At 36.8% G+C, this 11,730-nt stretch overlaps 2 protein-coding genes across 3 annotated transcripts; both read left to right on the forward strand.

Moving 5' to 3' along the window:
- The first annotated feature begins 1,397 nt into the window (after positions 1–1,397).
- LOC125210846 (seipin-2-like) lies at positions 1,398–4,235 on the forward strand. Of its 2 annotated transcripts, XM_048110452.1 has the most exons (3): positions 1,398–2,025; positions 2,200–2,591; positions 3,515–4,235. In XM_048110452.1, exons 1-3 carry the CDS (start codon positions 1,536–1,538, stop codon positions 4,001–4,003), a joined length of 1,371 nt encoding a protein of 456 aa, XP_047966409.1. In that variant the 5' UTR covers positions 1,398–1,535; the 3' UTR covers positions 4,004–4,235. The 2 variants fall into 2 exon arrangements, with proteins under 2 accessions (XP_047966409.1, XP_047966408.1); XM_048110451.1 differs by having other exon boundaries at positions 1,398–2,591.
- A 1,297-nt stretch (positions 4,236–5,532) lies between these two features.
- LOC125216381 (CTD small phosphatase-like protein) lies at positions 5,533–6,563 on the forward strand. Its single transcript, XM_048118073.1, has one exon. It carries the CDS (start codon positions 5,617–5,619, stop codon positions 6,475–6,477), a length of 861 nt encoding a protein of 286 aa, XP_047974030.1. The 5' UTR covers positions 5,533–5,616; the 3' UTR covers positions 6,478–6,563.
- Positions 6,564–11,730: the final 5,167 nt, after the last annotated feature.

Below are 11,730 nucleotides of genomic sequence, written 5' to 3' on the forward strand. Positions count from 1 at the left end.
CTACGTTTATTGATATACAGTTCAAATGTCTTAATCGATAAACGTAAACTATGCCGGATTTGTAAGCTCACTAAGTAGGGTTGTTGATATTTACTTCAAATGTTTTCATCGACAAAGCGTAAACTAGGCCCAACTCTAAGCTCACTAAGTCGCACTTATTGAAACTCTGCCAAATCTCAAACCTCACTAATCTCATTCTAGACCAAGTAGATAGTTTATTACACGGCAAGTGCTATTTAAATGTCAAATGTGGGTACTTCTAAACGCTCCTAAGATCTTTACAATGCCCCCTCTAATATAAATGCAATTCAAATTATAAAATATCATTCTCATACAATTTATATCAAGAGTAAAGTCCAAAAGTGACCATAAATTTATAAGCATTTTATGATTTTAGTCCAGATCATTATGTTTTGAACTTTTATAACACGGAGAAATGAAATTCGTCTGTTTTTATCCTTCTTTATGGAGCCCTATAAAATAAACGGTCACCCCTTAAACTATCTTTGATCGTTTATTTCTTACAATTTCATCAAAAAATTATTTAAAAAATGGACTGATTTTATTTTTCCTAGATATGATAGTTGAAAATATAATATTCGTGACCAAAATGATCATTTGTTTAAAACCACTTTTGAACTTTAACCTATTAGTTTTATTATAAAATAAAATGTGAGTGATAATAAGTTAGTAGAGAAAGTCATAAAAGGATCATATGTTTAAACCACTTTTGAAGTTTACTCTATTAGTTTTACTCCTTCTGTTCTATAGAAATAGGTCATTCTTAATTGGTAAAGTAAGAGAGAAGGAGAAAAAGTAGTTGAAATTGTGCAGTGGATGGTGGGTCCCATATCTAATAAAGTACTCCCTCTGTCTGGCATTAAGAGTCCCCGGTTGACCATTTTCATCCGTTCGGCATTAGGAGTCCTGGTTAGACATTTCCATTTAAAATGAAATAAAAATATTATAAAATAAAACACTAAGAAGCACAAGTAAAAACACATCCAAAGAATAAAGCAAATAATAATGCAAATGGGTCTCACATTCCATTATCATACACTCCAATTATTACACACTCAAACATTTCTTAAAATCCGCACCCAACTCAATCGGGACTCTTAATGCCGGACGGAGGAAGTAAAAAAGAAGGAGAAAAAGGTTGTCATAAATGAATATGGACTATTTGTATGAGATGGACAGAAAAAGAAATACGAGAGTATGATAAAGTGTGAGTTATAATAAGTTATAATAAGTGGACTAAAAATGATAAAAATAAAATGTAGAGTAACAAATTTGTTTCAACAGACATAAATGAAAATACGGGACAAATTTTTTGAGACAAGGAGATTATAATTCATACTTCCAACATAATTTTACACATTTTTAACAACCATTAGAAGTGAGAAGTTGTCCGTAAAATACCAGTTTTCTCCCTCCAGCCATGAATTTCGAAGTACAACTCGTTATGCACATGGTATGACTTCAATCCAAAGAAGAAAAAGGTTGGTTTTCACAATTCAGGCGATAGCTTGCAAATGGAGGAGACGAAATCGAGCACGCAATTCGACGAATGCGATGATGAATTTCATGATGCGGTCGACGAATTCGAATTTTACGACTGCCGCGAGAATTTTTCTGATCAAACTGAATCCAGTCGTGACGAATTAATTTCAAATCCCAGCTCTAATCCTCCTCAGGAAGACAAATCCCCGGCGCTGTCGGTTCTCCGGCGCCGCAGGTCTCGTTCGAGTAAGAAATCCTTCGGAGATGGCCCGGCAGAGCTGGCGAAGTTCGGCGCGGCGGAAAGTGTGGACAGATACTTGAGAGAGAGAAGAAATGTCTCGCTTTCTCCGAAATTCGAGGAGCACGAGATGAGATTGGAGGATACGAAGCCTGCTTTGCAGAGTAATGAGACGAGCGAGGAGAAATCGACGGTAACGGATGCAATCGCCGCAGCTCTTGGCGAAGAATCGAGCTGGAGAGGAAATGAGGATTCGAATCCGGGATTCCTGCTCAAGCTTCCCGGTATAGTAATCAAGCGAATCGCTTTGCTAGTCAAAATTGTTACGTTTACTATTCGATTGGTGTATTATTCGTACATGATTGTGTTTAACCCTTTGGGGCTTTTATTGCCATTGCGATGGTTTATCATTCAGCAGTTGAAAAAAATTTGGAATCTCATGTTTGGAATTGTTTCAGAATATGTGTATGAATGGTTGAAAGAGCAGCGAGCGATTTGGAAATTAGGTTTAAAATGTGGTTGGGGATTGTTGTGGTCAGCTTATGTGTGCTCTGTGTTGCTTGGATTGCTGGTCTCGGCATTTGTGGTGGGCGGTGTGTTGATAAGAATGGTGGTGGATGAGCCGATTAGGATGACTAGGAGCTTGAATTTCGACTATTCGGAGAAGAGCCCGGTGGCGTTGGTGCCAATTATGTCTGGTGTGAAGATGAATGTGAGGCATTTTGTGGAGAAGCCTAAGATCTTGAAGGCCGGTGAATCAAGGGTCGTGCCACGTGATCATGGGGTGCATGTTACTGTGTCTTTAACATTGCCTGAGTCTGAATACAACCAACGTCTTGGGATGTTTCAGGTATATGTTTGTTTTGATATTGTTACATTTTCGTTGTCTCTGCCTCTGAAGCTCGTATTCTGCTGCATTTTTTTCATTAGCCATGGATTGAAGTGGGATTAGTTTAAGTGTGTGTTGTTTATCTGCTTCCTAAATGAATCCGAGGGTTCACATATACTATAGTTGAGATTGTGTAAAGTGAGCCTTTTGCTTTATATATTTGAGAAGTTGTTAGTTTTTTGGGGAGTTTAGTTTAGCTCTATTGCCTATAACTTTATTTGCAACTGAGTAGTGGTTGAAAGTTCTTAGATGTTGTCAGGTCTTCAGATATGTTGAACTTTTTACGGGTTGGGATTTATGTAAAGCGAGCTACTTGGTGTTGTTGTATGTTTGAGAAGTTGTCAGTTACTGAGAGTTCAGTTCTATTGTCGATTTAGGTCATAGATATTGTCTGCCTCTTAATAGTGGTCGAAAGTACTTAAAAGTTCTCTCGTTTTAAGATTTGTTGAGCTTTTTATGGGTTGGGAACTTGGGATAGTGTAACGTAAACTTGTTGGTGTTGTGCGTTCGAGAAGATGTTAGTTGCGGACAGTTTATCTCTATTATCGATCTAATTTTATGGATATTTTTACTGTTTAGTTGTGGTTGGAGTTCTTGGTTTTTATGTGGTTTCAAGATTAGCTTGCTACCTCATAGGGTTGCATTTGCATCTTTTCTTCATTTCGATATGGACGCAGCAGCGCTGCCTGGAATCTCGCATAGATTGTTATCTGCAAAATTTTATCGGGTTTATGCTAGGCTTAGGAATCTCCCTTTCCATTGTGTTTATTGCCAAACCAAGAAACAAATGATGAATGTCACGCCTATTTAATCTCTACTCTCTAGACATTGGACATGCTTGTCGTATTACTTGTCTGATTAGAACTCCGTGTTACTCCTTGAAGGTCAGAGTAGACTTCGTTGCTGCTGATGGCCAAATACTCGCAACATTAAGACGTCCATGTATGCTTAAGTACAGGAGCCAGTCGATCCGCCTCCTCCTTACTTTGCTCAAGGTTGCGCCCATTCTGACAGGCTACACATCAGAAACCCAGAAACTGAAAGCAAACTTCAAAGATTTCACAGAAGGCGATCCCCCAACAGCATCCATAAGAGTTATTCTCGAGCAAAGAGCCGAATATTCACCCACCGGTGCAGGCATCCCAGAAATATACAGCGCGTCCCTGACCCTCGAGTCCGAACTCCCTCTGCTAAAAAGGATCTTGTGGTTCTGGAAGAAAACGGTGTTTGTATGGGTTAGCATGAGTGTGTTTATGATTGAGTTGGTTTTCGCTCTCCTCTGCTGCAGACCTCTCATAATCCCCAAAATAAGGCTCTGGGAACCCACGCCTCAAGAGGGCGCCTCTCACTACAATCGTCCCCGTCAAAGCTGAAACGACAAGGATGAGGAACAGCAATAACAATGCGCTCTCGTGCACGAGGGGGTGCTTTGTGTTATACTACCTTGTGTGTACTCGACAGCAGATGCATTTTTTGGCGTAGAAGAATGTGTAAGTAAGGTTTTTTCACACTTTGAAGTTGTAGCCAAGTTGTATATAGTTAGGATTTACATTATTTGAGAACTCTGCTGCTAATGCAAGAGCATATATATGGTTGTTTTCTTTATCAGATTGTTTAAACTTGAGCCAAATTATTGTTTGTGTATTGTACTCCACCCGTTCTTCTAAAGAAGTAGGCCGTTTGAGTACGATACGAGTTTTAAAGGGAGTAGTTGAAATAATGCTAGTGGATAGTGAAATCCATAAATGATGAAATAAGAGAGAAGAAAAAAATGTATTTAAAATAGTGTTAGTGTATGGTAAGAGCCATAAATGATAAATAAGAGAAGAGAAAATGTTTTCATAAATGCATATGAGTTATTTCTATTGGATGAACGAAAAATGAAATATGACCTATTTCTATGAGGTCGTGGATTGGATACCAATTAATTAAGGTTTGAATCAAGCCAACCCATCGGGTTTCGGGTCAATTCTAATCGAATATGGGATAATCGGGTTGGAATTTTTTGAATTAAAAAATTTTCAATCATAACCTAAAATGTTTGATTTGGAGCTAGCCCATTAGAATAATCAGGATAAAAACTAATAAGAGTTAACTACACTAATAGTCCCTGATTTTGTCGAAAAATGCACCAATGGTTCATAAAAAAATTTTATAGCCTATTTGGTCCCTAAAAATTACATTTTTGGTACCTGTCGGTCTTTTATACCCTCTGCATTTGAAAAATCTCCTAAATGCCATGGAGGGCATTTTCGGTACCTAGAAATTACAATTTTGGTACCTCTTCAATCATGTAATTATTTTTAGACAAGATGAGAGACTATTAGTGTAGTTCACTAAACTAATAATGAAATTTAAATTTTTTGTTTGTTATTCTTAATAATCCTTTAATTAGACTATACATATAAAAAATTTAACTTCTTAAATATGGAAAATAAAATTAATGATCTCTCCAATAATATAGCTCATTTTTATTTGTTTATAAAATACTTTCACAATTTTAGAAAATATATCTACACCTAAACATGATTAAATAATAGGACTCGTAAATTTTGAAAAAGTGGCACACTACTGGATAATGATTTAACATATGTTTTAGAATTCAAATTTTTTTATTGGAATTTGATTTTTCAATTCTTTTACCTATTACCTTTTTGGGAAAATATTAATAATCAAAAGTACATGTATATACATTAAATATAAATTGAAGGCTTATTTAATTTTAATCTTTTGCACTTATTAATTTGTATTAAAAAAACGCTGTCATAAATTTCATCCCCGCGATTTATTTTTGAATATGAGGAGTTAACGTCTCTCTTCACACTTTCTATCAATGCTTTCCCTTTTTTCTGTTCCCGTTTAGATTATTATTTCGAGCCCAAACAAATTCGACCGTTGCAACCCAGCTTCATTTTTGAAAAACCACGACTTCTTCTACTCTGTTTCTTCCTCCAAATCCCCTCTCTCTCTCTCTGTCTCTCTAGAAATGGTGTCCAAGGTAGTGAAGAGAACCCCAACAAAATCCCTCAAAAACCGGAAAAACTTCCCCTTCACCCATCATCGCCGCTCCCGCAACAAATCCCCCATCAAAACCACCGCCGCCGCCACCGTCGCCTCCATCAACAAATCCATCTACACCTGCCACCGCCGCCTCCTCAAAATCTTCACCAAGCTCACCCGCATCTCCACACCCGAAAAACCCCCCCGCAAAAAAGGATACAAAATCCTCCAAAAGACCCCCTCAAAAAATCCCCCCAAGCGCTCTCTCTTCGCAAACAAACTCCCCCTCCCTCCGCCAACGGATCCTCAAAAACGCACCATCTTCCTCGACCTCGACGAAACCCTAATCCACTCCACCGCCACCGTGCCGCCAGAGAGGTACGATTTCGTCGTCCGCCCCGTAATCGACGGCCAGAAAACCGAATTCTACGTCCTCAAAAGGCCTTTCGTGGATGAATTTCTGGCGTATTTGAGCGATCGATTCGAGATTGTGATATTCACGGCGGGAATTGAGGAGTATGCGTCTCTGGTTGTCGATAAGCTCGATTGGAGGAATGCGATTTCGCACCGATTGTATCGCGATTCGTGCAGAGCTGTGGATGGGATGTTCGTGAAGGATTTGGGGGAAACGGGGAGGGATCTGAGCAGGGTGGTGATTGTGGATGATAATCCCAATTCGTATCAGTTTCAGCCGGAAAATGCGATCCCGATTAGGCAGTTTGTGGATGATGTCGGCGATGAGGAGCTGAAGAAGATGATGGAGTTGTTTGAAGGGTGTGATTTGGGGGAGGATTTGAGGGATTTTGTTAGGGTTTTTGTTGGGGATGATGAGAACAAGCTTTGCTAGGGTTTGGATTCATTTCTTTGTGTAGTTGAACAAATCTTGTTCAATTTCATGTTTTAATTTGGATTTTACATATATTATTTATTGAATTAAAAGGTTATTTCTCAATAGTTTATTTTGTTATTGTTATAGTACTACTCTTTATGTTCCATTAAAAATGAAACATTTCATAAAATAGAAATAACATCCTCTCTATTTTTTCTTTTCTATTACTGTATTCTATTTTCATTAACACACAAAATAACACTGCATAAAATCACGTGACAAAAACCAAATGTTTTCATATTTATTGGGACGGAGGAAGTATATGCGTTGAAAATTGTTAAAATGATAAGGTAAATGATTTTTAAGTCTTGGAAGATAATAAAATGATATGTTTCAAAAATTTCTTTAAAATGTCAAGAGTTGAGTTTAACTATAGTGGATTGTCTCATAACTCAAAAACGAAATCAGTATAATTTCTGGAGAAATAGTGAACTTTGGGGTTTATATTTTTGGGACAGTTGTGTGATAGCTCTATTTTCCTGAAATATTTGCTTTGAAATATCAAATGGTAACTACTAGTACTAATATTTTGACTATAAATTGAATCTTATTTGTTGGTTGGTTTGTTTATTGAATGATTGAGATGTGTTTTCTCCTTCCCTCTCTGGTACAATTCAGATATGGAAACTTAGGAAGGCTCAAGGCTTGTTTTGTTTATTTAGTTTTGATGGATAGAATTGAAAGATTGCATTAGCATTCAAAGGGGCCAATTGCAATTATCTCAGAGCAAATAGACACAAAACCACCCCGGGAGAATGCAATGGAGATGCCTGATTATTGGTTTGATGTATTTGCCATTGTCTGCTTTGAATGCTAGCTTCCTTCTCGGGTATAAACACGAATGCTCGACCATCATACTCTATTGTCTCTGTTTGAAAACAATGTACACGATGACTTTGATGTGGTCTTGAGTTGGTGTGTCTTCTTGAGGCTTGTTTGTGTTACAAACCCAAGCCTAGTTGAGCCCACTTCAGCTGTTTAGAGTTTGATATCTTTTAGATGCTTAACATGTTTACATAACTGATGGCATGCATTTAGCTAAGTAGTTCATGGCACGATTTCTTCTTTTTAAAATCGCATGACCTTTGGCCTTAGGCATTATAAATAGTTGTACGCTTTTATCTCTTGCCTTGAGTCCAAAGCACATTTTTGCTGTTTCTTTTAGTAAGAATTCACTCATAGAATCCTTCGTTTGTGGTGTTGACACTAATGATATATATAGTTTGGAAGAAAAACTATTTATTTGTTACTACTATTTCATAATATATCAAATACAGTAGTACAAAAATTTTGTCCAAATCTGTTGATAACTTTTTGAAGTTGTTACTATGGGCTACATAGGTTGAGCTATAATTGACTACGCCATAAATTTATAATTCTGATCATTCAAGTTATTATGAAATTCTTTGGAACCTTTTTGGGTCATAAGAAATATTCAAAGGCGTAATATAATGGAGTAGTATTATAAACCATCAACATTACGGTGCACTTTTTTGGGTTGAGTTGCGCCTCCCTTGGACTGAATTTTCTTGTGAATAAATGCTTAAATTTGAGATAATAGTGTATGGATTAATAATTTTGTTTCACTTTCTAAAATCCGATGTTTGTAGGCTTAAAATTGGTATCCTAATAGGGCGGGTCGGGCCTCAAAACTTCCAAGTTCCAACCAAGAGACCGGCCGGATTTTGGGGCTAAAACGCTGGCCCAATTTTTTAATCAACTTTGTATGCATCCCTATATATTACTATTTCATTTGAAATATATGCATAAAGTAATGTGTATACGGTGTAATAGCTACTCTTGGTCTTATGACAAAGAGATACACTGCCTTACCTTAACATGATACCGGTACAAGAATTTAAGAAAGTTAAACTCAAGAACAATAATCGAATTTTCGAATATATTTGACTGACCAATTCGAATACATAAAGGCGGCCTTATAGGCAAACTAAATTGAACTAATCCTAATCTTATTAATAAGCTAAACTTTATCTACAACACAAAATATAGAGTAGTAAAGATATATTTAAGCAATAACCTTCTCTTCTAAAACCACCCGAACAGGCCTCGGCCCAACTCCTACTTCCCACAAAATATTTTTCTTCTACTCACTTTAGCCCACTCAAAACTTCGCTCCATTCTATTCAATCTCTTCTCTTCTCGAACCTTGTTTTGGAGAAGCAAAGATCGCATCAATCTTTGTATCCCGATAGATTTGCATCAACAATATATTACTAATATTACTTCAACTTTAATAAAATGGACCATGCACTCTCGCTTCGTGTAATGCCGTATGTATGATAGAGATGGTGTGGTCATTGACCTCAATGCTAATGAATCTTGCAAAATTCCATGTAAGCTTGTCGTTTTCGCTTATCAAGCCATCTTGGCAAGCTCCTCCCGTTCGATTATTATTCTTGACTTGACTTATTATTATAAAAACGACTCACTATCCAAATGAAACAACTCATTAACTCTTATAGGAAGTTTCTATGATCTCTTAGGATAATACTTGCTTCCTCCAATCATTTACACCAAATTTAAATTTATTTTAAAGTATGATTCACACTAAAAAAGTAATTTTACTTCAATTATTTATTTCAAGTTCAAATCCAAAATAATATACTCAAAAAATGGAGAGAATTGGGAGAAGACACGTTGGGACAGATCGTAAGGAGAGAAAGAGAAAAAAATCACTATTTCTATGGGATTGGTCGAAAACAACATCCAATAAAAATTGTAGAATCTTGACTTGTCCACAGAGTTTCAAGTTGTTGGAGCCTATAACCTGTCAAAGTGGTCCCTCATGTCAGTTGAGAGCAAAAAGGGGAAGCGTACTTCAGCGAAGAATTAGAAATAGTAAAAAATTGTTATGATTTTCTAATTTGGGGATGGGGATGTCACTTAAATATGAATTTTCGTATACCGAGGTATACCAAAAATATTATCGGTATAACGAATATTACTGATACATACGAATATTTCCAGTATATATTATCGAATATAACGAATATTACCTAAAGATTTAATGAATATTACTGAAAATATAATCGGTGTATACTGATAGTCTAAAATATGTATCGAAATCAATAAAATTAATGGTGTATATCGATTAAATTATAATATAGTAATTTAATATTTGGGATTAAAACAATAAATATATCCATTAATAAGTTATAAATCATTTATATATTTTTCGGTATAAAATTATACGAAATGGTTGGTATAACGGTATGAGTGGATGGTCATGCCTTTTGGCTTATCCAATGCCCCTAGCACCTTCATGAGGTTTATACATCAGGTTCTACGTCCATTTATGGGAAAATTTATTATCGTATACTTTGATGATATACTTATCTATAGTCCTGATCATATCTCTCATTTAGATCATCTTCGCACAATTTTTAATGTGTTGCGAAGAGAGTCTTTGTTTGTGAATCGAAAAAAGTGTTCATTTGTCACTACTTCAGTACATTTTCTTGGCTTTGTGGTGTCTACTGATGGTGTGCACGCGGATGAATCCAAAATCGAAGCAATTGTGCAGTGGCCAAGACCAAAAAATATCCATGACGAACGAAGCTTCCATGGTTTAGCTTCATTTTATCGAAGGTTTATAAATGGCTTTAGCACCTTAATTGCAACTATCACAGAATGCATGAAGGGCCGAGATTTTGCCTGGACAGAAGAGGCCGAGACCAGCTTTCATAAGGTGAAGCAGCAGATGACTCAAGCTCCTGTCCTAGCCCTTCCAAATTTTGAAAAAGTGTTTGAAGTCATGTGCGACGCCTCTGGCGTTGGAATTGGTGGTGTTCTTAGTCAAGAAGGTCGTCCCATTGCCTTCTTCAGTGAAAAACTATCTACTGCCAAGAGGAATTACTCAACCTATGATGTGGAATTCTACGCCATTATACAGGCCTTGAAGCACTGGCGACATTACTTAATTCAAAAAGAATTCATTCTCTACACCGATCATGAAGCTTTGAAGTACATCAATGGGCAACAAAAGTTGAACCAAAGACACGCCAAGTGGGTGGCATTCCTCCAGGAGTTTACATTCTCGTTGCGTCACCAATCGGGTACTCTCAATAAGGTTGCTGATGCATTAAGCCGAAGGCAAATTCTTTTAACTACATTAAGCTGTGAAGTGTCTGGGTTTGAAGCCATGAAAGACTTGTATCAGAATGATTCTTCATTTGGAAAAATATACAATGAGGTATCCCATAGCCTTGATCCTCATTATATTTTACTTAATGGATATCTATTTCGTGGCCTACAGCTTTGCATTCTTGATTGCTCTTGGAGACAGCTCATTTTGCGTGAACTTCACAATGAAGTACACTTTGGGAGAGATAAAACTTTGGCCTTAATTGCAGCGAAGTATTATTGGCCAAAGATGAACAGCGACGTAGCCAAATTTGTGAAGAAGTGTCATATTTGTCAAAGAGCCAAAGGTGTCCTAACTAATGCAGGCCTTTACACTCTTTCCGATACCCGACGCACCATGGATAGATATTTCCATGGATTTTGTATTGGGCCTGATGGTGCTGGCAGCGGAAGCGCTCACATAAATCTATCACATAATAATCAGATCTATTTAGCAGATTATTTAGACAAAACCTATTCGCGTAATTATCACATGTATCATGCTCATAACTTGAACTAATCATGCTTTAAGAATATTGAAACCTAAAACATATTTTTCTACGGAGCAGAAAAATACCTAATTAATTCTCCAAAGAATTGAAGATGGCTAGCTTCTTCTCCACGTGATGCTTTGAGTACTAGACCACAAATCTTCTCTCTGGTTCCCGAACTGTATCCCAATATCGGTGTGGGCTGATCTTACTAGAATACTAGGACTTAAATAAAGAAGACAGAAGTAATTCTTTTGGGAATAGGAGTGGAATTCGAAAATTCCTACAGCTGGGGGAGGCTGAAATTTTTGAAAATTACAAATAATGAAATTGTGTTGTTTCTGTCTCCTTTATTCTCCTATTTATATTAAGTTCCTTTTGGGCCCAGACAGGGATCTATGGAAGGTTTTGGATATGGGCTCATCCAATTTACTTTTTACTAATTAAATTGAACCCACAATTTAATAAGTTATAATTGGAATATTACGAGCAGCCACTACAGAAGTAATATTGAACTCTCCCCATCCAAATCCGAAATTACAAGTAATCCGGGTTTCCGTTTAACTTTCATTTCCGC

This window comes from Salvia hispanica, chromosome 3 (assembly GCF_023119035.1).
Source record: "Salvia hispanica cultivar TCC Black 2014 chromosome 3, UniMelb_Shisp_WGS_1.0, whole genome shotgun sequence".
NCBI classification, from domain to species: domain Eukaryota; kingdom Viridiplantae; phylum Streptophyta; class Magnoliopsida; order Lamiales; family Lamiaceae; genus Salvia; species Salvia hispanica.

Bases quoted from the DNA above. Each gene is read 5' to 3' on its own strand.
- LOC125216381 (XM_048118073.1), top strand. From the start codon at position 5,617: ATGGTGTCCAAGGTAGTGAAGAGAACCCCAACAAAATCCCTCAAAAAC.
- LOC125210846 (XM_048110451.1), top strand. From the start codon at position 1,536: ATGGAGGAGACGAAATCGAGCACGCAATTCGACGAATGCGATGATGAA. The intron at 2,592-3,514 runs GTATATGTTTGT...TACTCCTTGAAG, and splicing joins AACGTCTTGGGATGTTTCAG to GTCAGAGTAGACTTCGTTGC.